The following is a 26863-nucleotide window of genomic DNA, read 5'->3' on the forward strand; positions in this document are numbered from 1 at the left end:
GAGAGTGGAATTTTGCACGTGAAGACCTAGGTGCACTTCTGTCCTCAGCAGCTGCCAACAGAGCTGAGCTAAGGCTGGCAAAAATGACTGAGGAGAGTGCCAAGTGAATCCCTCACAAGGAGGGCACAGTGACTGTACTTCGCTGTAACTCTAAGCATTGTTACTGTTGTAGTTTGAGGTCTGAAAGCTCTCAGAGGTCTTGTCAAAATGATTCTCAGCTACATGCAATATACCGTCCTGAGGTAATACTGTTACCAACCTGCATGCACTTCAGTCAAAGACGGCAAGAAGTTTTCCGTACATTGTTTGTAAGGTGGTTTTTCTGCTGAGTGTGAGCCACTAAATAAAGAAACCTTTTGTTTTCCTCAGGTATTTATCTTTCAGACTTGACATATATTGACTCTGCCTACCCATCAACAGGGAGCATTCTGGAAAGCGAGCAAAGAACAAATCTAATGAACAACATCCTTCGAATTATCTCAGACTTACAGCAGTCGTGTGAATATGGTAAGCCAGAGTGTTAATAGTGCAGGGCTAGGGAGAACGACCTGAAAAGCTTTGGTATTTGTCTTCTGAAATGCAACATAAGTAGGGCCCAGCCTGTTTGAACAGCACCGATGCTTTCCTTCACCCTTTTAGATCAAAATCCATGTTTATTCTGGTGTTGGTGATTATGACAGAAAATCAGCTTGAGTGGACAGGATAAAATTGCCCTTTTCTTACATCACACAGATTATTGGAGTACCTAACACGTGAAGTATCTTGCACTCGAGTAGTTTTACTAGTATGTTATAAACTCCTATCCCCATGTCTCATAATTTTATGACTTTGAACTCTAAAAATAGTAGGGTTTCTTTGGAGTAGTGCTTTTACTGCAGATAATAAAACACATTCAGCATGTCTTTTGGACATTTATGGTTCTATTCATAGATCAGGCAATGTATATTTTCTTCAAAGGTGGTCTCCCTCACAAGCCTCTTCAAGTCCTAGTAAAGTTTTAAGTCTGCGTTTATGGTGGTGGAATGTGAATTAGCACAAGATGTGGCTGCTCTGGAAGCTCCATAGAATGAGAATGTGAGCTGTGAAGGAGTCCTCAGAACCCTCCAAGTTCCAAGTCTGGGTCTTCACCTCAGCCAAGGGCACACTTCCACTTTTCCCTTGTGTGTGCTGTGATAAGCAGAGCAGTCCCTGGGGGGTCCATACCTGACTTTAAAGGCGTGGGGAATGCCAGCCCTACACGTGAGAATTGCAGTGAAGCACAAACATTTCCACATCAGCAGGGACTATAGTTTGTGCCTCCATCTCACATAAAAAGGCAAGAGATTTGATTCTGTTTAAATAATTTCTGGGAAGTAACTTTGCTTAGCACTGAATGCTACAGTGATAATGGATATCATCTGTTCTCCAGATATTCCTTTGTTGCCTCATGTCCAAAAATACCTAAACTCAGTTCAGTACATAGAAGAACTGCAGAAGTTTGTAGAAGATGACAATTACAAGTAAGTATGAAACACTTCAACTGACTGTAACTCCTTATAGAATTACATTCAGAACACAGAGCCCCTCACGTCTCAGATTGCTCTTCTGTCAGGGGATTGTGTGTCCCAGGTGCAGCATTTGCCTGTAGTGAGGTTATGGCAAGGTCCTGTGCTCAAGCCAATTTTCAATCTGGTGAATGGCATATCTCTCTCCCCCTCTGCCTAACTGCATCAAGCCCTAGGTTTTAGGCCTGATCTGCAGATTTGATCTGCAGGTCTCTATGTATTCACTTACTGAAGACCCCATTCACCTGGCTCACATGTAACACTGTTCTGTCAATAATATTGAAGTCATAACAGGAAGTCATTTCTGTCATCTTCCATCAGAACAAAATCATCTGTTCATCCAGCCCCATATTCTTTCCTGTGTCTGACTTAACATTTTCAATTCCATATATATTTCACTTTCATTTTATCTCTTTGACTTGATTCTATAGTCTAAGTAAAATCTATACATTTCATTTTTGAGAGGCAAGATGTTGTCCATCTGTTTCCCCCACCCATTCCTCGCGGCATACCACCCAAAGGTAAAGGTAAAGGACAGGAACAAGCCCCAAGGACAGGAAAAAACCTAAAGCAAATCTGTTGCATATGAAGCAAGTTTTTGTTCATTGGCTGATGTGCTTGAGGAGGTTCTCCACCCATTTACATCCTACCTGCCTGGGAAGGTTGCAACCTGAGTTGTGTTGAACTGATTGCTTGTGTAGCTACCTTGGAATGGTGGGAGGGGTATGCTCACTGGAGGAACAGATACTCTTCGCCATTTTATACCTCTAACCTGGATTTAGAATCATAGAATCAACCAGGTTGGAAGAGACCTCCAAGATCATCCAGGCCAACCTAGCACCCAGCCCTATTCAGTCAACCAGACCATGGCACTAAGTGCCTCAGCCAGGCTTTGCTTGAACATCTCCTTTACTAAAAGACAGCAAATAGGCACCCTTCAGTTTATGTCAGAGAATTGCTACTTGCCTTCTGAGATCTGTCACTTGTTTCCCTGCATGTCTGTATACAAATATCTGACTTCTCTTTTTCATGAAGCCTTCTGTAGCCTGGTTTTGCAAGTACTGCTTGCCTAACACTTGAGAGTAAAGCTCCCTGGTCAGGTGCTTGAAACTAAAAAAGCCACCACCAAACCCAAGTTTCTGAACTGCAGTGTCTGCTTTTTAGTAGCAGATTGTCTTAATGAATTCCACACTCCACGTTCCTCAGCCTTCACTAGGTAGGACTCACCACTAGTGGGAATTTTGTTGCTTCATCCTGCACAAGCCATGTTTTGAGAGCAGGGAAATGAATGGAGACAATTGCACTTCATGCAGAAACATGGCTGCTATTCAGAAAGTCTCCTTTTGCACCTGTGGGATTTGCATGTCTCAAAAAAAAGAGTTTTTCCATAAAGGAGGAGTCTCCTTTTGAAGAATTATTCTTACTATTATATTTATTTTTTACCCTTAAAGTGTCTGAAAAAGGCTGAAGTTAGAGAAGAGCCATTGTAACTTGAATACTTTCTTTCTTCCTTAAGAGTTTTGTTTGATTTAAAAACAACACTCTAATTTTACACTTGTAATGACCCATTGCTAGATAGCCTGGGGATGGAAGGGAAAGAGAAGCTGTCAGATTTTAAACTTCCTCTCCCCAAAATGAAGCAGATGCTTTTTCAACCCTGATCATTTCAAAGATTCTAGTGCTGCAAACTATGGACAAGATATGCTTGATCTTCCTGGAATTTTCAGCTCCTGGACTCTGCCTTCTTCGTGGTTCTGTTGGAAATGGCATTAAAATGTGCCTGCTGTAGAAGAGGCTTGAATTATGGATGCAGTTGTTGATAATGGATTTTCCAAAATGCAAGAAGGAGGAATTTTGGCTTTTATACCAATAAGGACAAAAGGCTTAGCACAGTAGAGCACTTTATAGGAAAATTTCAACTATGAAGTGTAGTAAGTAGAAATATTTTAGCCAGGGTGGGACAGTGCAGTTGTATACATTTTATTCTTCCTAGTTTTTGTGCTAGACTAGTGGTGGCATCACTGAGCTTCACCAATCTGCTCCTTAGTCCCAAGACTGTGGAAGTCCTGGTTTGCATGTGGCTACATTGTCACTGGAGGCTGGTGCCAGCATAAAGCAGTGGCCTCATCCCTTGCTCCTTCCACAGCTTGACTTTGCCACACCTTCCTAACAGCATGAAGCTTTGCTCGGTGCAGATGGCAGTTGGTGGAGCTTTGGTAGGTTGTGGCTGGCTGTGCCTAATGAAGCAAGCTCCTGGTGCAGGAGAGGCTGCAGGGATGCGCCAGAGCCGAGGGTTTGCTCTTGAGTATGGTTCTCCATCAGCTACAGTGTTGCAAACCTCACCTGATCTACATGAACCAAAGCAAGAAACTCATTAACTACCTTTTTTGCCTGTTGCAGTACAAGGGTTATTTTCACACAAAATAGATCAGACTAAAACGTTTAGAGATGATGTGTGCTTGGGCTTATAGCATTTCCTGCAGTTACAGGAAGAGGCAGCTTTTAGCTGTAAATGTACAGAAATAATCTTTCCAAAACTTACTTCTCTGTGCTTCTATTTCCTGATCGAATAATTTTTCATGTTTCTTTAATGCAGACTTTCATTAAAGATAGAACCAGGGACCAGCACCCCCCACTCTGCTGCTTCCAGAGAAGATTTAGTAGGTAAATGCCTGTAAATGTGGGGAGACTTGAGGTTGTCAGATGCATTATTTTTGAGTCACGGAGGTGGAATGTATTTGCCTGAGGCTCATAAAGAAGTGTGAAGTATAAACACTGTGTATTTGTGGTTAAAAAGTCTAAAGGTGATCTGTAAAGGAATTCTTTCAAGGGATTGAGCCCAGGTTTTAGGTTCTTGTATGTATTGTGGCACTAACTTGTTAGTGTCATTTGGGGTGAAGAGCTATTACATATTCATTCTTTGTTGTGTCTAGACAGAAGAGCCTTCTTCTGAGCTTTTTATGGTATAATAAGCTTCCCAAAATGTACATGATTTTTGATCGGTGCCAAGAGGCAGGAGTTCCAAAATGTAGAATCAGTGGGACCTGTTTAATGCCAGTGTAGCTAATTCAGGAACCTTTAGGACTTAAAAAAAACCCTTGTAATTAAGAAGTGTGTTTATTTTGATGCTGTGCAAAGAACATAAAGCACAGGGGGGTTAATTAGTGATTATCAGTGTGTCTTATTACAGTCTGTCTCTTACAAATTGAGTTCATGAAGTTCTGCTCAGCTCTTCTATGATTTTATGAGATGTAACCCTGACAGTAGTTGTGAAGTAACTCAGGGGTAATGTCTCTTGTGTTCCTAGGCTCTGAAGTTGGAGCTTCTCCACAAAGTGGACGGAAAAATGCTGCAGCGGAAGGAGCCTTGCTACCACCAACACCCCCTTCGCCTAGGAACCTGATACCACATGGGCACAGGAAATGTCACAGCCTGGGATACAAGTCAGCATTTTGTATAACCTGAAAATCTAAGCTTTGTGGTGCATCATCTTTATACACAAAAGCTTTGCTTTTAAAATGTGACATGATTTGTACATAGTGCCCCACTTAGAGACCAGTTTGTAGCAAGAGAATAAGCTCAGAGCTACAGTGGTAGTTATGATAAGCCCAACCACACATTTAAAATAAGATGACTGTGTGACTGTGAGGATGAGAACAGCCAATGAGTTAGCCCAATTATGTTCTTCCTGCATGGTGAAACTATCATCTGCAGCAACTCTGTGCCAGCATAATTCTTTCAAACTGAAAGAATTACTTCATTGGTATTTTTGAAGAGAGGCCTTCTTTACAGACTTTCATATAACTTTGTCTAGCGATGGCTTCAGGTGGTGTTGCTTTTTGTATACACCTTCTTTGGTTGTCATTTTTATGTACAAATATGACTGTGTACTTCTAAGGCATATCTGGGTCACAGTATCGGCAGTTCCCTTGTCAGCTTTTCAAAGTGCAAGACTGTAGCTCCTCAGTAATCTCTTGACTGAGATTGTGGAATTTTACCTGTACTGAGCTAGAATGCAATTCTAAAGTTCAGTCATATAAGTGTTATAGTAAGACCAAAAATACCTTAGGGTATTGCAAATAATTTTTAAGCTAGTCCTGATTTTGCTCCAGGAGTGCTGTGCAGTTTAAAGAGAACCAATTTCTATAGCTAGTGCCTATGACTTCAGCCATGGTTTAGTTTGATAGTCAGGATGACACTGCATGCAATCCTTTGAGATGTTAAAGCACCAGCATTTGAAACTTGCCAAAGATAGTATTGCAACAGTTTTTATCCCTCTTCACTTCCAGTTTCATACACAAAATGAATACAGCTGAATTCAAAAGCGCAACATTCCCCAACGCAGGATCAAGGCATCTACTGGATGACAGCGTCATGGAGCCTCACGTCCCATCCCGAGGCCAGGCAGAAAGCTCCACCCTTTCTAGTGGCATTTCAATAGGTAGGAACTTTAAACCTACTTGTGTAGTGTGTGATCTCCTAATAAAAACTGTAGTGTCATTAGCTGGCTGCTGTGCCAGCAGTGCTACTAAAACCCCAGCCCCAGTTTAGAAGAGATGTAAGAAATGCCTGTGAAGAAGGGCAGCATCATTTATATGGCATCAGCTGACATAAAGAAGCACTATTTATGTATGCCTTTAACAACCTCTGATACATTCCTCTTCCTTGGCAGGGGTGCAGGCAAGTGCAGGGCACCATTTTCTAATTTTCCTCCCCCTCCTCCAAATGATTCCATCTTAGAAATGCCTCATGGCAGAATTTCTCTTTAAAATGCCACTTTGAGCTGACAGCAGGACATGGAATTTTCTGACAGTCTTTAAGAGCAGCATTTCCAGCTACTCCTGACTTTTGTCAGGAGTCAATATCAATTTCACTTTTAGTCACTGCAAAGTACCAGGACCTTCATTTTGTTAAGTTATTTGTCTTCAAATATTTAAAGTATTCTTTTGGGAACTTGTGCTTCCTGAGTTTCTTATCTGATGGCAGTTGCTCTTCTTTTTTCCTATTGTGGACACATCCTTGAAGTGAAGAGAGGTCAGGGTAAGTGCCTCTCAGATCCACTTCACTTCATCCAGGGTTGAGGAATTCAGCTTCTTGTTAGTGTGATAGAATTCAGCAGTGTTCAGGTTTTATACATTTATGGTAACAAAAGATTTTTGTAGTGTTATTCATTTGTTTGGGTAAGTTTATTTTTAAAACAGTTTTGCTCTTTAGGCTCTGTGGAGAGAAACAAGGTCAAACAGTTTCAAATTCTACTGTTTCCAGGAGCTCTTAATATGTTTTATTGAGGTGAAGGCCACATTCTGAGCAAACTCTAACTATGTTATTCATATGGAAAAAGTCAAATACCTAGAGGCAATAATGTAAAAAAAAGATGTTCATAAGTAGATCAGTGGACTTGGCTTAGACCAAGGTAGCTTGAACCTGTTCACATCAGAAGGTTTCCACTATTACTTGTCTGTTGCTACAGGTTCTCTGCTGTAGCAAAGTTTGCCATTTCGTCCAGCAGGAATGGTGCTTCTCATCAGCATGCAAACAGCTTTTATTCTCAGGGGGTGCACAGTGCAGGAGAAGCAAACTTTGGTCACCTTGGTTAAGAATTTGCATTGTCCTTTTCCTGGGGCAGGTGTTGGGGTTTTTTTCTACCACTTTCTAAGCATCTAAGAAACTTTTCTGCAGTTGATCCTTTTTACCAGGACAAATTATTCACTGACCTGCAGGGAAGCTCGAGCTGACAGGCAGTTTTTTATGAGGTACAGTTAAGAACCAGTCACCTTCTAGAGATTTTGGAGACCACAGATTTTCATGCTTTGCATCATCTGGGAATGTTTCAGCTCCAACGTGACTGCAGACTTGATGTAGTTGCCCTTGTTAGTTGGACCAAGCTGTCACTTTTTGTAAGTCCTTTGTAAAACAGCAACTTTGTGCACTTTGTGTGAGATCAGCATTTGTGAGTAGAACTTGCTCTCTCCCAACCCCTTCCACCTCCAGCTTCCCCATACTCATATGCTTTGGTTTTATTGCTGTTTTGGCAGTATAAGATCATAGTTATTTTTGCTGCTTCTTGATGACAAAATTTTGAATGACACCAAATATGAGTAGAGATGTTAGAAGTAAGTGTGGAAGAAGAGAGTTAAGTTCTGGAGGCTTTCAGTATCTATTACTGAAGAATTATTGGAAATGTAAGTTTTCTGGCATTCTTTCCTGCTGCTTCAGCAGGATTTCAGGAAGTTGATTGAAGCTGTTAAGTTCCTCCATCATGTTTGAAGTAGTCTGTTTACTCAGTACTTGGAAATAGTACAGTCACTGGAGCAGAGAGGAGGTTTACAGTATTCTACAACACAACTTCAAAAGATGGTCAGGAAAACTTCTTCTGAATGTGTACTGAAAGGAGTGTTATTCCTCCCCTTGCCCGTAAATGTGGATTTAAACCTGCTACTCCAGCAACAAGGCTACTTCTTGGGTATAAGACTGTATAGGAGTGAACCTTTGGGATAAATGAGCCCCCTTCAAAACATGGATAGTCTTTTTGCTATGCCAGCACCTTGAACGTGACCTTAAAGAAGACTTTAAAGCACTCTTGTGTTTGGAGAGCTGAGATGTCTTCAAACCTTTCCAGTCCTTTGATATTGGATGATCTGATGTAATCTGCCTCCACATCAAATGTCAAAGAAGCAGCAGGGTAACAGCAGTGCCTATAGGCTGTTTGTATGCAGAACTGTACCATTGCAGTGCTCTTTCTGAGTCATGGGAGCATGCGAGTTCCTACTTTGTTTTATCAGGCCTCGTGCTGGATTTGCCTTTGTTGTTACCAGGCTACTGTAGCCCATTCACACTTCAAGAAAGGAATTCATAGCCACGTTACTAAGATTCATCAAAGTACTGCCTGTTTTTCCACTGGTGAACAGAGCAACTACTGCAGAGACCTTGAGTTTCTTCAGTTATCTCTGTGATGCAAGCTTTCAGTCCGCGGTAGACATCAGTTAGAGCATGGCTGTGTTTGAGATTCTTGGCTGGAGGAAATGCTGTTCTGCATGTAAGCATACTGAAACTGAGCAGTTAATCCAGCAGTGCCTGCCTATCTAAACTAAAAACACACACTCAAGTGTTGATGGACAATTTTGTTCATGTTCTGCTGGGAAAGACTGATGATCCATTCTGGGAATGATGCCTAGTGGTTGGACTTGATGATGCTGGAGGTTGTTTCCAACCTTAATGATTCTAGTGTGTGATTCTATAGCATACAAAAAAATTCACAGCAATTATTAATCTTCCAGCAATAAAGGATATGCTAACTGGGTGTTTTAATTTGCAGTGAATGATTCCTAAAGCAGTAGCAATGCAGAAAGGGAGTGAGGCATGGGATTTCCTGAAAACAGACCTATGTGAAACGTGACAGCTCTAGTCAGAGATCTTTATTGTGTTTTTTCTTCAGTTCAGGGTCTGAAGGCCAGTTCAGGTGGAAGGAACCACCCACACACTCAGACCAGCTCCTCTCCTGCATGCCTTTACCTGCTGTCACCTGCTCACCTAGAAGCAGGATAAATGAAGATGCTTTCACTAGATTGTGGGTACACTCAGAAACAATGTGAAAGTTCATTTTATGTGTAAAGTATTTCTCTGAAGAATACATGGTTTTCTAATATTCCCTGGGGGCTCTTGACTTTCTAAGTGTTCTATTCTTGCTCACTTGGACTCCTAAGTATCTTTGCAGCAGTGTTCTGCTCACTTTATTAATGTTTTCAGAAGTTCTGTATTTCCATTTCTTAGAATTTGGCTCACCTCCATTTCTGAACTTATTTTCTGAAACTGAATTTGTTTCTCATACCTAATCATACAAATAATTCTGTAGAGGTAGAAGGACAGTGTAAAACAGTCCCCTCTTTTCAACTATTGCTTCTGCCCAGCTCTTCTCTTACAGCACCTAACATACAGGTTGCAAAGTCATTTTGCTACGAGGTGGATCTTTTTTAAGGGTGCAGTCTCCCATGTATATCACTTAAGAGTATATTTCTGTTGTATGAAATCTTTGGCCAAAATTGAGAAGGTAATCTTAGGTGTTTAAAAATTCAAAGCAAACACGTTTATGGATTGGTTGTGGCAGTGCTGAATGTGAATTCTGTTCTGACTTTGGAGAGTTTTCTTTCTCAAATGGCTGCTTCTTCTTCCCACTTATTTTTTCTAATCTACAATAGTATGGATGAAAGCTCTGGAAAAGCTAAGACTCTTGAACATTTGTTTTCATTTGTGTGTTCTAATCCCTTGAGTGTAACTTGAGCCATTTTTCTAATGCTATCAGAGAAATTAATACTGTGGAGTCAAAGATATTTTACATCCATGAGAATTAATGGAAGAAAGTGCCTTTTGTAAGAACAGTACATTCTATGATTCTATGATTTTCAAACCTTACCTGGCTGATAGACTTGTAAGCATTTTAGTGAATTCCTCTAGTAAGTCACCATCTTGAAGTACTTGAATTCTACAAGGGATTATATTTCTCTTTAAATGAGGTATAGGTGTAGCTATACAGTGTATGCCTTTACTTGCAGCTTTTTGGCAGCCTGTACAGTAGGGAAGAAAACTACACAGCCAATGTTTGTTTGATTCCTTACCCTGTAGTATACTGTTGAGGTGTTTAGGACTCTGAGTCATCAGCAGTCTGCATCAGAAGATCAAAGTTTGGGTAGAGTTTCAGGCAGAAGAAATATGTATTTTGTATTTAATGTTCTATTCAAGAGTATGTAGATGGCTGTCTCCTTGCCTAATTGGGCATAGCCTGTGCTGCCCTCAGAGTTGTAGAATGGTCTGGCTTGGAAGGGACCTCTGAAGGACATCTCTGTCCCTCTTCCCTGCAGTCAACAGGGACATCCTCAACCAGACCAGGTTGGACCAGAGCCCTGTCAAGCTTCACCTTGAGGGTCCCCAGGGATGGGGCCCCAACCACCTCCCTGAGCAACCTGTTCCAGTGTTCCACCACCATCATAGTAAGGAACCTGCTCCTAACATCCAATCTAAAGCTTCTCTTCTTTAGTTTGATGCCATTGCCTCTTGACCTATCACCGTAGGCCTTTGTAAACAGTCTTTCTCCACTGCTCTTGTAGGCCCACTTTGGGTACTGGAAGGCAGCTATTGGGTCTCTCCAGAGCCGCCTCTTCTGCAGACTGAACACCCCCAGCTCCCTCAGTCTGTCTTCATAGCAGAGGTGCTCCAACCCCCTGATTGTTCTTGTGGCTCTCCTCTGGACCCATTCCATCAGATCCATGTCCTTCCTCTTCTGAGGGCTGCAGACCTGAATACAGTACTCCAGGTGAGGTCTCACCAGCGTACAGTGAAGTGACAGAATCCCCTCTCTGGATCTGCTGACAACGCATCTTCAGATGCAGCCCAGGATCTGATTTGCCTTCTGGGCTGCAAGCACACACTGTCTGCTCACATCCAGCTTCTCGTCCATCAGCACCCCCAAGTCCTTTTCCCCAGGGCTGCTTTCTATCTCCTGTTCCCCCACTCTGTATTGATAGTGCAGATTGTAGTGAAGTACTACTTTCTTGCTTCAAAATATAAAAGCTGTGTAATACTTAGGGTTAAAAAGGTACTTGTAGGTGCCTGGAATTGAGAAGAGGAGAAGAATATACAGTTCTAGCACCTGATTTCTTCCCCAGTCCTTATTGTCTGGTCCAAGCCATGTGCTGTGCAGCTTTGTAAATGTAATAGAGTTGTGCAAACTTTCTGTTTCTGCCCCTTCTTTATCTGTTTGTTTGCTCTTATTACTTTTTCACTCACTGTCAGTGACACTATTTAAAGTTTATGTCAGTTCTCTTGCATTGTACTGCTTGAGTTGTTTGCCAGTCTTCACACAATTTCTACTTAGCTAGCAAGACAAAGGTTTAAACTTTACTGTAAACTAGTTAAATAGTAATGAACTGGTTAAACATGATCATCTGTATGGTCACAAACTCAACAAGGCACAATATCACTTTCGGAGCCTTGGGTCCACCTCCATGATGTTAACTGAGCTGTATTGTGCTACAGCAATTGAAGTTTGAGCCTCTTCACCAGTTTTTTGTGTTTTCACCTTAAAATTTCAAGTTATCAGATCAGCCACCAGCTCTAGTGACCACAGCTCTGGAAACACTGTGGAGCTGGAGCCAAAAGAGTGTCAGTCACAGATTTGAGAAGTGGAAAGAATTTTTCGTCTGAATGCTTTTTAAACTCTTTGGGGTTGGTTTGTTTACATTAACACCTGTTTAACTTTGGGGATTAACTTCTGGATAAAGGAAGCCTGTGTTAAATGTTCAATATCCTCAAACTTTCAGCAGTGAGTGGATGCTGTGACCAGGGGAAATGGCTCTGCAGCGGTGTAGGCATTGCCTATCACCTAACTAACAACCTAGCCTCATGCTGTTTGTGTGGCTGTAGCATAGCCATATGTGTAGGCACTTCTACAAACGCAAACAGAAAATGCCTGTCTCTATTCAGCTGCAGCAGTAGAGCTCTGTGGAAGCACTCCTGACACTTCTCAGGTAATCACCAGCACAGTTAGTAAAAGATAATTTGCCAGTTGTTGTTATGCCTAAGGCAGGAAGAAGCCTTTGCTGCACCTTAAGTAGCAAAAATCAGAGAATCGTCGAATACTTTGGGTTTGAAGGAACCTCTCTTTAGAGGTCATCTGATCCAACCGCCCTGCAGTGAGCAGGGACATCTCCAACAAGGTTAGGTTGCTCAGAGCCCCACCAGGATAAACACAACTCTGATTTTCAGGTTTATTAACAATAAAGAATAGTGGGAAGATAGTAGTTGTGTGAAGCAATTTCTTACATAAAGCCCCAAATTTGTGTAGAATGTTACTTAATAGAAAGGGCTTATACTGTGTAGAACTTGTTAGGAAGTTTAACCTGGAGACCTGCTCAAGGTGGTTGGAAAACTGCTGGAGCATAGAGTACGTGCTTGAGAGGAACTGAAGAAAGTGATGTGGTTTTGAAGTACAGAATGAATGAAATGTTTCCAGTTGAGGTGATTGTCAAATAGTGCACTTGATGCTTGAACAGAATTTGGCTAGACATTTAACCTATGTTTGGTAAAAAGCAGTTCTTTTCACCTCTGTTTTGTTTTGGAGGGACTGATGTGAGGTATGTGCCTTTTGGGAAAGAGGCTCTTTTAGTATCAAAGCTCTTGAAAACTCTGGATTTTTTTAGAATCTAAAAAATCCCGAAGAGACCTCCAAACTCCTCCAGTCCAACCTAGCACCCAGCCCTAGCCAGTCAACTAGACCGTGGCACTAAGTGCCTCAGCCAGGCTTTGCTTCAACACCTCCAGGGACAGCAACTCCACCACCTCCCTGGGCAGCCCATTCCAATGCCAATCACTCTCTCTGACGACAACTTCCTCCTGACATCCAGCCTAGACCTCCCCTGACACAACTTGAGACTCTGTCCCCTTCTTCTGTTACTCCTTGCCTGGCAGCAGAGACCAATCCCACCTGGCTACAGCCTCCCTTTGGGCAGGTCCTTGAGACTGTTTCTAAGGAGGCCTGCTTCAGACCTGTCCAAACTGAGTCTCTCCTCTTTGTTTTTATAACCTACTTTATTTTTTAACCTACTTTTTTTTTTAATAACCCTGGCTTGAAGGGACCACAAGAGGTCAGCTGGTCAAAAACTCCAGTCAGATTTAACTTGATCATCAGATTTCTAGGCAAGTTCTTCAAGAAGGCAGTCTACAGTCTCTCTGAGCAATCTGTTACTGTGCTTCACAGCCTGCATGTGAAAAACATTTTCCTTGCACCTAATTGAAACTTTCCTTATTGCTACTTGGAGCAGTCAGTCCCACAAAATGGTGCAGTAATTCCTGTTTACCCTAGGCATCCAGCCAATGCTGAAGTTATTAGTGACACTTAGAGTCTTTTTTACTTCATTATTACTACATAGATTTAGCTTTCTATTAACCAGAAGTGCAGCTTCAATATGACAGCTCTGCTTGATTGAGGCCCGTGAGATAAAGCCCACATAATGAGACCCCCCCCCCTTGCAATGCAGTGTTACAAGGTCATTTTTTTAATATTTAAAGTAGGCTGCTACATTAAAATTTCATCTGAAATGACATTTTGATGGCAACTACATCAGCTTTGCTAAAATAGCTGTATTTCAAAGGCTGTGCTAAGTACTCTACAGGAAGATTTAAAAGCCAGGGTTGCTTTTTAAAAATGCAGAAGGGCTGAAATGCAGCCTTTCAGACAGTGAAAACCCTTCTTATGGTCTCAGTACAGTTAGCAAAGTTAGATGAACTGAGGGGAGTTCATCAGGTTTCCCTTAAAAATGTTCAGTCTCTACACAAATTGCCAGTTACCATTCCACCAGCAATGTGAAAATTGGGAAGTGGGCCAAAGAGCCCATGCAGATGCTTTACCATCTGTGTTTACACAGGATTAAAAAGATATTACAAATTAAAAAATTGAAGAGGTTGAAAGGGCCCTGGGGGTGCTGATAGGTAGTAGCTGAAGATGAGCCAGCACTGTGCCCAGGTGGCCAGGAGAGCCAGTGGCGTCCTAGCCTGGCTCAGGAGCAGTGTGGCCAGCAGGACAAGGGAGGTTCTTCTGCCCCTGTGCTCAGCACTGCTCAGGCCACCCCTTGAGTGCTGTGTCCAGTTCTGGGCTCCTCAATTCAAGAGAGATGTTGCAGTGCTGGAAGGTGTCGAGAGAAGGGCAGCAAGGAAGCTGATGAGGGTCCTGGAGCAGAGCCCTGTGAGGAGAGGCTGAGGGAGCTGGGGGTGTGCAGCCTGCAGCAGAGGAGGCTCAGGGCAGACCTCACTGCAGTCTACAACTACCTGAAGGGAGGCTGTAGCTAGGTGGGGTTGGTCTCTTCTGCCAGGCAAGCAGCAACAGAAGAAGGGGACAGAGTCTGAAGTTGTGGCAGGGGAGGTCTGGGCTGGATGTTAGGAGGAAGTTCCTGGCAGAGAGAGTGATTGGCATTGGAATGGGCTGCCCAGGGAGGTGGTGGAGTCGCTGTGCCTGGAGGTATTGAAGCCAAGCCTGGCTGAGGCACTTAGTGCCATGGTCTGGTTGCTTGGCCAGGGCTGGGTGCTAGGTTGGGCTGGATGAGCTTGGAGGTCTCTTCCGACCTGGTTGACTCTGATTCTCTGATACTGGGTGGTTGCATTTGCTTGGAAAAATACCTGGCAGGAGCACCAATTATTCACTTCCTATTCATTCTATTCCCTCATTTCTGCTCCTTGGTGTTTAGATGGCTCAAGAGATTCACTCCTGTCTTCACAACAGTCCAGGATACTGGACTCCCTTTTATCGGAAACCATCACACTTGAAACCTGCCTTTTCAATTGTCTTTCCTCCTGCTAAAATGGTTACAGTACTTTAAGCTCTTCCTCAAAGACAGTCATCTGGGAGGTTGTACCCAAAATACTTGCTTAAAGTTGTCCCTGAATTCTGTTAAATCTGATTCTGTCTCTTCATCCCCAAAAGTTGTTATTTATCTGAAGAGACTTTGTATTTTGCCTTACAGAGACCACAGCTGTGTTTCTGTTTGGATAAGTCCTTGAGCTTTCCACTGTGATATGGATGTAGAATTTGCTTAAAATATTAAAGTGCAAGTTGTTTCCTCCAGGAAGAGATAAGCTTTGGCTTGTGATTTTGCAAACACTCCTCTGTGACAGCAGGCACTGTCTGGTTACTCTGGCTCAGTAGGTTACTCCAACTGTTTATTCTAACTTTGCCTGGAATTCTTCATGATGTAGCTGGTGGTATTCCTGTTTAAAAGTGTGAAGAGCAACATGAAGTTCAGTTTGCATATCCTCTTTTCCATGGTGCAACTCAGATGTAAGCTGTGCTGAGAACTTCTTGTGATTATAGTCACTTCTACTCACTTGCCTTGTGGCACAAGAATGTTTGCTGATAGATTAAATTTGTTCCTTCTTCTAGTAACTGCACTTACTGAACTGTAGTAACTGTGGCTCTTTGATACCTTGCCCTCACAGCTCCAGAGGAAGTATAAGTCACAGCACTGCTGGTAACACTACTTTTCTTTTATGGACAAGCTATATGCTTCTGTAACCTGCTAAGCAGTTGAATGCTTGAGGATCAATGGTCTGAGGATGTGAGTACTAGAATTTGTAAGGCATTTCTAGAAAACAGTCACCTGTTGAGTGTTGTATTTCCCTTTTTGCAGACCTTTTTGCTTAGCTTAGGAGCTAACACATACTGGAACATCAGCTTTGTCTCTTAGCTCCCTGTTACTGTTATGTTAGCATGAACCAGGTTAGGACCTTCCTTTAGGGAAAGTTCAGGATAAGCCAAGACCAAATTATTTAGTACCCCTCGAAGATGATGTAAATAGAGGATGTTAAGTTGATGTTTGCAGAGGAGGCACCTAAGTCAAATTCCTGGCAAATAAAGGCAGTCCATGCTGAGATTTTCATGGCTGTTGGCTGTTACCCTGCTCTGTGTGAGTTTTTATTGCCCCCATCTTTCCTCTCTAGTCAGTGAAGATCCAGACTTACCTTTGTACAGAGAAGCTTTAATCTCCAGAGCTCCACTGTTCCCTGCTGATGTTCTGTGTAAAATTGCAGGGAACTCATTCCCATTTTGAGCCTTTATTTCTCTGTGGGAATCCTTATGTAGGGTGCATTGCTTCAGATGTTCTTTGGCTTTTTTTGTTTGTCTGAAAGTCATCATAAGTGAAGTCTTCCTTTCATGTCTGGGTATTCAAGAGGCAGAACAAACTGTCCCAGGTAGTGTGCCAAAAGGTGGGCTTTTAGCAGTGACCAACATTGAATTAGGCAGAAACTGAGGAGTTGGCTTGATGTAGAAGGTAAAGGACAGGAGCAGGCCTGGTCTGAGAGGTGAAGAGCTAGCAAAAGAACAGCCTGAGCATTGTAAGTAACGGAAGGTGCTGAGTTCTGTTCTCAGCATTTCCATACTGCTACATACTTACTGAGTTTTAATGACACTACAGGTGACATTACCTTGTGTCTGTATTTCAATCCTGCCATTCAGACTAATGGGATTCACTGCAAGTGTAAATGTTGTACCTTATAATCAGTCTGCCATGAGTGGATGCATCAGATATTTGAATTCTGTGGCTTTCCTCTACTTGGAATATTTAAAGGAAAATATTTGCAGGAACATGGAGTTACTTTGTGAAGCACAGAAGGAAAAAAATAGTTGTGATCTGACATAGTAGGTGGGAGATAACTTTTAAAAGTTGTTTAAGTCTTCTCAGATCAGCAAAGGCTTCTAATGCATCTGAAGATTCATCAGTGAGTTTGCACTCCTGCAGATTTGCACCCCTACATAGAATCAAGCATGTTGGAAGAAACCTCCAAGCTCAGCCAGTCCACCTAGCACCCAGCCTTATCCAGTCAGCGAGACCATGGCACTAAGTGCCTCAGCCAGGCTTTGCTTCAGCACCTCCAGGGAATGGCAACTCCACCACCTCCCTGAGCAGCCCATTCCAATGCCAATCACTCTCTCTGACAACAACTTCTTCCTCACATCCAGCCTAGACCTACCCTGGCACAACTTGAGGCTGTGTCCCTTTATTCATCATCACCATATATGACTGCCTAAGAAATTATATAAATAAGTGACCTTTCTTTTTAAATACTTCTCTTGTTAATCAGACAACTTTCTGTTTAGGATGTTCTTTAAACATTTAAACTGCTTCTTCCATTTGTTAGCACTCCTTCAGCTTCTTAGGGTACACCTAGGCCCTGTCCCTTCAAATCTACCTCAGTTTATTTAAAATCCCTGAAGCAAAATGCAAAGTATTCTCAAAGTATTCCCATTGTAGTATTTTAGTGAAGTATTGTTTAACACATTTGGTCTTTACATATATCTGAGGAGAAACATAATTGAAGTAGACAGATTGTAGGTGATGGAATAAAGTATCATTCATTCTCATCTCTTTTTAAGGCAGCAGTGATGGTTCTGAACTCAGTGAAGAGACTTCCTGGCCAGCATTTGAAAGGTAAGAAAAACTGCCATTTAAACAGTGTGGCAATGGTGCTTTGTTTTAGTGATCTAGAGGTCTGCTGGATGTAAGAATGTTAATAAACTAGCAAATTCACTGCACGTGTTATAGCAGCACTGAAGGGCCTTCTGCTCACTAGTAATTAATAGGGCTTTTGTTTAATTAGGTGCTTACTCATTGCACATGTGCTTCTGAACAGCTCCACCAGAGTACTATTAAACCCCAACATTTTTTTCTGTTCTTATGTTTTCTCTATCCTGGGTATGCTATTCACACAACCTACCTGGCTTTCATTTTCACTCTTACTGAGATTTCACCCATTCCTGGTCCCCTTGTTCTTGTAACTGCCATTTTTACCTGTTACAGTCTCTCCCCACTTATCTGTTACATGAGTATACAAAAAATGCCTCTTGCTAATGTCTGATTTTGTGGTCCAGAGTTAAAGTTTGCTCCTCGTCCAATGTCTGCAAATGCTCAGGTGATATTGGCCACTTCAATCCTTTCCCATGTTGTACATAAGAATGTGGAAAAAGACCAGAAGCTGCAGTTAGAGTAAAAGGTGGAAGTTTCATCTTCCCGCAGCTGAATAAATAGCTTGCTTCTCTAGCTTAATTTCAGGTGATTTATCAGCTTCAGTATTGCCATGGATGACTTCTCCTACAGTGCTTTGAGGACATGCTTGTGAAAGAACTTTTTCTTTGTGCTTGGAATTGTGACCAGAGTTTGAATTTGGTGAGGTTGTGTGTGTGCTGAAGGTGAACTCTTTGGTAGTTCATGCTATAAATGTGATTACATACATGAGGTAATGCCCTCATGATTCCATTATGTAAGCACTAGGAGCATTCCCCATGAGCTTAGAAAGAAAATTGGGCCAGAAGGAAAATATCTAACTTCTTGGTGCTTTATGATATGCAACCTGCAACATTCAAAAGGTCTCCTTGCTTTGCTTTCCCTGCTTCTGGAATTCGTCAACTTCAGGTTATTTCTCAAAGCTAAGGAGTTATATGGAAAAGCTTTAGACAAAAGGGCAAACTGAATATTTTTACCTCAAGTAACATAAGAAACTTAACATTTTTGTTAAGCCTTAGGCTTAAGCTCATGGTTACTCTCTCCAGAATTGTTGTGTGGACTTGTGAGACAAAGCAGAGGTTTCTCATCCCTGTGCTAATGAGAACTGACTGGCCCAGGCTCCTCCCAGTTAAAAGGTTTGCCACGTGTCTGACAATTATGTCAGAAGGTGCTTCCTCCTCTTACAAATTCTGTTTGCCTTCAGTACTTTGTTCTGTCCTTTAAGAGCTCTGTTTGGAGTTGTCTGTGTTTCAGGGTAGATTCTTTCTCCTGCTTCCAGGAAGAGAGACTGAATTCCTTACAGACATTGAAAGCATCATGTGTGAAACCTTCCATCTGTGCCTTGGTTTATAAGATGATAAAGTGTGGTTTGGAATTTAATAGGTAGTACACTGACATGCCAATGACAAAACGTGTAAGTAGAGAGAGTATCTCCCTACTTTTGATCTCTACAGTGGGTTCCCATTCCTCAGAAGAGACTTTTTAAGTGAGGGAGCAGCATTAGTTCTCTGGAATTGACAGCTACTGGTGAAATCGAGCTGCATCCAGTGTTAGTAGCGACAGCATCCTGGGCAGTGTGAGTGGGAATTCAGTATTTGCCAGTGGTTTAGGAACAGGATCTTTGGGGAGAAGGGCTTTCCTGGCCTAGTAGGAGGTAGCCTTGCCCATGGCAAGGTGGTTGGGATTAGATGATCTTTAAGGTCCTTTCCAGCCTGAACCATTCTGTGATTAAATGTGCATCATGTGCCTATCAGAAATTATATACTCCACACAGGTTCTTCAGGTACAGAAGGAATTGTGACAATTATTCTTGGTTTTCCTGGCTCCCTTGTTGTTCCTAACTGGGAAGTCCAGAAGGAATGAGAATTAGAGTCTCTGCTTGGATTCCAGTGTCCTTTTAGGCTGATCAAAATTACTTAAAGGACTTGGAACTAAAGTCCTGACAGTTACATTGTGGCAAGGACACTACACAGTGGCATATCTCTCTGATACTTCTTCTTGAAACAGTTTGAGCTGCTTTTAAAGAATTGAAATTACAAAATGGCACCAAACCCCCTCATTCTTCTCCTTCAGTGCTGCTGTCTTTCTCCTTTCTTTAAGCCTGTTTCTTTGCCTGCTCTATGCTGTTCTGAGTTCAGATTGCAACACAGCACTGCTGCTTGTTGAGGTTCCCCATTCTGAGAAACGCTGCCCTGTTCATATACCAGCAACTTCCCAGCTGCTGCAAAGCCTCTCTCACAGGTGCCAAGCTGTTGGATTAGACTGTGCAGGAGATTTTGCTGGTAAAATTCTCGTAGGCTGATACTTAACTGCCAGCTTCTGCAGAATCAGGTCTGGCTTTCAGTCTTTAAGCATAATACAAGCAACTTGAAAAACAGATAAAAACCAGGAGCTGAGGAGGAAGTGCCTGCTTCTGTTGACAGAATTCAGTCACCCAAGGGATCTGATCCAGAAAACCAAGGGTGTGTGGGGCAGAGCACAGTATTCAAAAGGCAGGTCTGTCACACAAGTCCTGGCTAGGGATAACAGCATGGGTCAGCTTAAGGACTCTGAAATATGAAACTCGAAGTTTAAAGCTTAAATGAACTGGGAAATTAAACTACTGCTTAGCTTATTTCCACGTTAGTTGATACAAGACTATTTTAAACAGTGTCAGACATCTTTTGACAGTGCCTTTGATTCCTTAGGTTGTGTGTGTGCATACTCAGAAGTTGGAACCATTTATGTAGTAACACCTAAAGTCAAAGTTTAAAGACAAGTTGTATTAATGTGGCTCCTTTGCATTGGTTTAAATTGGTTTAATCTCCAAGAAGTAAATGCAGACTTTGTTCTCAAAATTAGTTTCTCTTCACTGCCACTAAAGCATTTCAGTATTGTGAGTTCTGACAGAAAGAATATCTGATGAAATAAGCCACCTGTGGTATCTACCCTGCATGCGTTTTGCTAGCTGAAGTTATCCTCGGTTTCTCACGTGACAGAAGTGACTCTGTGATTTGCACCCCCAGAGGGCTAAATGCTGTGCTGTTTTAGCAGTGGTGCTGTTTGTGTGGACATGAGTGTGTGTAACATGGACAATTTATAATGGAATCCAACAGGAACAGGTTGTACCATTCTCTCGGTCCGGGGACAAGAGTGTCACGAAATGGCTATCGAGGCCACGTGAAGGCCAGCAGGTACAATCCCCACTGCACACAGAGGTGTCAAACTTTCCCTCTGGTGTTGGTGATTTGGTTTGGTTTAACAATTAAGTGGGTGCTTTCTGTTGTTATCTTTCTAACTTACATGTCAAAATAAAGGTAGAGACCTTTTTTCTTCAAACTTCAAGCTTTTCCTCTGCTCTGACACAAACTGTATCACCATAAGGGCTTTTGGTCATTCTGGTCTCCAAAGCCAAATTGGGAACCGTTGGATCCTTGTGTCAAGGATTAAAACTATTTTAGCCCAGGTAGCTTTTTAACTGCCTGTCACTGTGTAGCAGTGTTGGTCTTTCCCACGTGGGTGACAAAGCTGCTTCTTGGGCTGATAGATGACACTCGACGTGTTTGCTTTGCCGGCAGTTCTCTGCTCAATTTCTTTTCCCCACCCCCCTGAAATCAAAGGTCTGCCTAAAATGAGCAGCACGGTGAAGTTGGCTCAGATTTATTATACATAGTATTATTTGCAAGCTGACAGAGTAATGAAGCTGATTATTTTCATTAAAATGCCAGTTGCCTCCTGCTGCCTGGCACTGGAGTAGGGAAATAGAGAGCTATTCACCATGGAATGTTTTTCATGTTAAGAAGCAAACACTGTCTCACTGAATTAAACTCATGGTCACCTCTACCAATGTCCAAAACTGTCTCCATATCATTCATAGTAGGTGGTGCAATGAAAATGTTTTCTACATTTCCAATTCACTTTGAACATCCAAGAATGTTAGGATGGATGTAACAGCAAATCCTGGCTTAATTCAAAACAAATTTCAGGCACTATTCGATTTCTTGGCTCTGCTACAAAGCTGCTGGGTTCAGCAGTTTAGTTACAAGCTGTGATTGACATTAAGTGAAATGATTCCTGTTGTTTAATTTTTTTTTCCTGATGGAAAATGCTTTGCAAGCCAATCAGCTTTGTAATTTTAATAGAGCTAAGTTTTCTTTTCACTGTGCTGTACCTGGCATTTGTTTTGGCCCATTTCTCTCAAATCCTATGTAGGGCAGATGATTAGTAGAGCACCAGATGCCTTAAAACACCTTAAAGCTGTGGTTTGGGTTTCTACTCTTTATTATTGCTCCTACCCACTCCTCCTAAAGATTGTGCATGTTTGAGCTGTGCTTTGGTTTTGATGTGCTAATGGTTCTAGTGTTTCTAACAAAAAATAATCTTTCTTGCAAGGGCTGAAGGAAAGGTTTTTACATGTGCAACAACTGTGTGGATGTACTTGAAACATGTGGGGGTTTGAAATTGTCCTTGTATTTCAGATGTCTTAAGTTTTTAATTCAGGATTACCTGCTTGGCTAATCAATTTTTCTGATCATTTTTGCTTGTGAGTGTAAATTCCACAGCAGTAATTCCGTGTAACAGTCAGAGTCCTTTTCCACAACAAAGTCCAATAACTAAAAAGTTGGCATTTCTAAATCACAATGCAGATGTTTGTATTCATGTGTGGTAACAATTGGGAAATTACTTTAGGAAAAACTCCTTTTTCTTTTCACACAACTTTTCCCATGCTCTTTTCAGCTCCCTAGAATCTGAAGATTTGGCTGTTCATTTGTATCCAGGGGCAGTTACTATTCAGGGTGTTCTCAGAAGGAAGACTTTGTTGAAAGAAGGCAAAAAACCTACAGTAAGTTCTTCATAGATGTAGTTTTCTTCCCTTCCTCCTTTGCCCAGTTATAAACACAATAAAACAGCCACTGTGCAGCTAGTTCAAGTGTCTGAGATCTCCTCTGTCTTGCTGATTAATAGAATCATAGAATCAACCAGGTTGGAAGAGACCTCCAACATCATCCAGTCCAACCTATCGACCACCCTGTCCAATCAACTGCACCATGGCATTAAGTGCCTCATCCAGGCTTTTTCTTAACACCTCCAGGAACAGCAACTCCATCACTTACTTCCCTGGGCAGCCCATTCTCCAAAAAAATCCTTCTTCTGAAAAAAAATATGGTCAGAAAGCATTACTAAAGACATTATAACTTCACCATTGCTGACCAAGACTCTCATTCTGACTAGGAACCTGAAAAACCACAAAAAGGTCACTGCTGGAGCCTGCATTCTTCTTTTAGGTGGATTTATTCAATTCACAAGCTATACCTGGTAGCTAGGGAGTAGTGTAGAAGAGTAGTCCTAGATAAAACTTCTTACAATTCCTGATAACTTTCAAAGAGGGGAGCATGTTTTGTCTTCCAGAATGTTAAATGGATCCCAACAACTTATCAATAAGTTATAACCCTTAGCATTTACATTCCAGATGCTGGGTTGTGAATTCTAAATCAAAATACATATTCATGGAGAGTATGAGGAGAATACCTTATTGCATTGTATAGAGTGAAAAAAAAAAGAGGGACAACTGTGCTTTAACTCAGTGGAATGTTCAGTAAGGGCTGCAGAAAGTGTAGAGTAAGATGCAGAAGCTGTTTCTGAGATCAGTGAGGAAAGACACATCTCCTTTCTGCTTTCTAAATCCTTCCTAGGCTTACACAAGTAAGTAGAATCAGCAGCTTTGGATACGTGGCTGTCAGTTTGGCTACACAGTGCAGTTGTGTTGTTGCAGGATGATGCCTGATATATCACAGCTTGATGTTAGGAACCACTCCACTTACCTGTTGGACTTTTTTACCTCTTTTTTTTTTCTCTTTTCTATTCAGGTAGCATCTTGGACAAAGTACTGGGTAGCACTGTGTGGAACTCAGCTCTTCTACTACGCTGCAAAATCTCTGAAGGCTACAGAGAGAAAACATGTATGTAAACCAGGCATGTTCCAGCATCATCTGCCAACAGTAAAATATGATTTCCTAATATAAACACTGAGTAGTTGAGGGCTTGCATGATTTCTAGTCAGCACTATCCTGTATTCCAGTCAGTCACCTCATATGGATATGCCCTAATGGAAATAGCTTGCACGGTTTTGTGCTACACCGAGCACATCTGCTTTGCATATGCCATGGGTCTCTTTGAATGTCTTGGTCTAGAAGGAAATTTGTCAGGGGGTCTGTCTGCTTTACTAAGGTAGAAGTCATATCTTATGATCTCTGAGGCTTGCAACAATTTGTTGCTAGATGGAATCCAAAAGCTATTGATGTGGAAAGGCTGAGGGGTCACCACACACGACCTTAAAGATGTACTGATTGAATATCTGTGGTAAAATGAGACTACTCTTTTTCTGTTTAATCCTGTAATCACTTAACTACAGTGGAGTACAAAACACCTGATATGTTAAGCAGAGAGCTGGCATATTTTGTGACAGCTTTACTCTTATTCATTGAAAGAAGCTAAAAATACTTTGCTTATGTGGGGAAGAAGTAAAAGGATCTTCTATAGAGGTTATAATGTGTGTAGTTCCTGTTATCACTGGCTAATTATAACAGAAGAGGGTGCCACTAGAGAGTCCATGAAACTGGGTAATATTTCAGGTACTTGGATCTTTCTCCAAGCTCATTCCCTACTCAGAACCATTACTTGTAGTTGTCTTGGCCAGTGTTTGAGTTTAATTTATGAAAACTGTCACTGGAAAACATTTACTTTACATAAAGCCTATGGAATTTTGAAAACTGAGATGAGCTTCCAGAGTCCTCGTTAAGGGGACTCTCTCATTTCTTTTTGGTACAAAATCCTTTCTTTTTAACCTAATATTTTTATGTTGAGGGGGTAGAGATTTGAAGCTCAAGATTTCTGATTAGCAGACTCTTGTATGCTTGAATCCTCTGTGTGGAAAGATTTTGTGTGCAGTGTTATCTTAACCCACCAAAAAATTGAGTATTTTGCACTCTCTGTGAAAGTAGCTCATTAGGCATCATTCTAATACTCAGTGTAGATTAATAGTAGTCAATTACTTGTATAAAATGTCTGCATGATTTCTTTGCCACCACCTATCTGTCTTGCTCCTACTAGTTTTGATTGTCTAGGTGAAATCAAAACTGATCCTACTTCATTTGGTTGGCCATCTGAGACAGTGGTAGCCCAACCCATAGGCCTCCCAGCCAAACATCCTATCTGCTGGGTGACTTTAATGACATCTACATGTTTAGATGCATTTGCCTTTAGTATCAGTGGAAACCTGGTTAAGGAGACACTCCTTCCACAGTAAGAGTAGTTGGAAAGAGCAGACTTGTAAACTCTTATGAGCAGAAATGCAAAGTATTAAAACACAAGCAGGAACTAAGGGAATTTGAGCTGGCATTATGGCACTAACAGGTAGTTGCTTGTTTTTTTCTGGAAGCCTTAAGAAATGGAAAAGGAATTTTTTGTAATGTCAGGCATTGTGCTCCTTTTACTGATGCAATTCCTTCAGGTCTTTGGCCAAAAATGCATTTTACATTAAGAACAGAATATGCTTTTGTAGGTCTCTCTTGTCCACAGTCTGTCAAAATACTGAATGATGGAAGACTTTGTGCCATATTTGTACCTATTCAATCAGAATCTTTGTCAGTAATGTGTATAAATGCAATGCAAATAACATATGAATTTAGAGAACATGAGAAAATTGCATAGCTGGTAAATTAAGTGTAATGAATTCTTGTGTGCTCCATTTCTTTATATATTTCCTTCAAAATAACAGTTTTAATCATTGAAATGGTAAAAGGGTAGGAGAGCCCTGAAGAGGGACCTGGACAGGCTGGATGGGTGGGCAGAGGCCAATGGGATGAGATTTAACAAGGCCAAATGCAAGGTTCTATACTTTGGCCACAACAACCCTAAGCAGTGCTAGAGGTTGGGGAGAGAGTGGCTGAGAGCAGCCAGGCAGAAAAGGACCTGGGGGTACTGGCAGAGAGTAGCTGAAGATGAGGCAGCAGTGCCCAGGTGGGCAGGAGAGACAATGGCATCCTGGGCTGGCTGAGGAGCAGTGTGGACAGCAGGACAAGGGAGGTTCTTCTGTCCCTATGCTCAACACTGCTCAGGCCACACCTTGAGTGCTGTGTCCAGTTCTGGGCTCCTCCATTCAAGAGAGATATTGAGGTGCTGGAAGGTGTGGAGAGAAGGCCAGCAAGGCTGGGGAGGGTCCTGGAGCACAGCCCTGTGAGGAGAGGCTGAGGGAGCTGGGGGTGTGCAGCCTGCAGCAGAGGAGGCTCAGGGCAGAGCTCATTGCTATCTACAACTGCCTGAAGGGAGGCTGTAGCCAGGTGGGGTTGGGCTCTGCTGCCAGGCAAGCGGCAACAGAACAAAGGGACAGAGTCTGGAGTTGTGCCAGGGGAGGTCTAGGCTGGATGTTAGGAGGAAGTTGTTGTCAGAGAGAGTGATTGGCATTGGAATGGGCTGCCCAGGGAGGTGGTGGAGTCGCCATTCCTGGAGGTGTTGAAGCCAAGCCTGGCTGGGGCACTTAGTGCCATGGTCTGGTTGACTGGCCAGGGCTGGGTGCTAGGTTGGACTGGATGAGCCTGGACGTCTCTTCCAATCTGGTCAAGTCCATGATTCCATGAAATGGAAACATTCAAGTATCTGGAAACATTCAAGTATCTGATCCCCTTGAGTCTCTGTTACTGCAAAAGCCTTTGCTTTTGTCTCAGAATGCAGTCATAGGCAGTTAGAATGCTCTTCCAGAAAGCATTTCTGAACTAAATGGAGTTTCAGTGATCCCAGCAGCCATGGTGTGTTACAGTACCTGCAACACATCTGCATACCAAGTAGTGAACCTAGGACTAGTGAGGCTAGTACCTAAGAAGCTCTTATGCTCTTGTGTTGATGTGCCCAAGGATGTGCCAGCATCCTGCAAGGAAGCTTGCAGATAGAGGCTAGGAGACATTCATGCCAGTGCTTCTGGCAGGGTTACCTATCAGAGTAATTCTACCAGCATTATGGGTTGCAAGTGCTGAGAAGAGTTAGAGCAATGCAGTTCCCAGGAAAGCGAGATGGAAGAGCAGCAATAAAAAGCAATGACTGCTAGAGTAGATTTATATCTTCAGCAGCTGGCTGTATGAAACTGGACTGAACTATCCAGCACAGCACTGAATTTGTCTATACACAGCTGATGTCTTGCTTTTATGTCAGTGTTGTGTTTGGGGATGCAGAGCATGTTCCAAAGCTCAGGTCTGTGACTTGGTTTCCCAGGTGCAGTCCTGACTAAAATAATGTAACACCCTT

At 42.2% G+C, this 26863-nt stretch overlaps 1 protein-coding gene across 6 annotated transcripts in view; it reads left to right on the top strand.

Moving 5' to 3' along the window:
• RALGPS2 (Ral GEF with PH domain and SH3 binding motif 2) overlaps positions 1 to 26863 on the top strand; it is a 125163-nt gene that overhangs the window by 80483 nt on the left and 17817 nt on the right. For 5 of the 6 annotated variants that reach the window (XM_064148143.1, XM_064148144.1, XM_064148145.1 and 2 more), the window contains 9 exons: positions 370 to 507; positions 1409 to 1499; positions 4141 to 4208; positions 4852 to 4987; positions 5834 to 5985; positions 17461 to 17515; positions 20683 to 20760; positions 22304 to 22409; positions 23434 to 23526. In XM_064148143.1, coding sequence (XP_064004213.1) covers positions 370 to 507; positions 1409 to 1499; positions 4141 to 4208; positions 4852 to 4987; positions 5834 to 5985; positions 17461 to 17515; positions 20683 to 20760; positions 22304 to 22409; positions 23434 to 23526 — 917 coding nt within the window. The remainder of the gene's footprint in view (positions 1 to 369; positions 508 to 1408; positions 1500 to 4140; positions 4209 to 4851; positions 4988 to 5833; positions 5986 to 17460; positions 17516 to 20682; positions 20761 to 22303; positions 22410 to 23433; positions 23527 to 26863) is intronic. The other variant, XM_064148140.1, reaches the window with a different exon arrangement.

The sequence above is a fragment of the Pogoniulus pusillus genome, chromosome 8 (assembly GCF_015220805.1).
Source record: "Pogoniulus pusillus isolate bPogPus1 chromosome 8, bPogPus1.pri, whole genome shotgun sequence".
In the NCBI taxonomy this organism is placed as follows: domain Eukaryota; kingdom Metazoa; phylum Chordata; class Aves; order Piciformes; family Lybiidae; genus Pogoniulus; species Pogoniulus pusillus.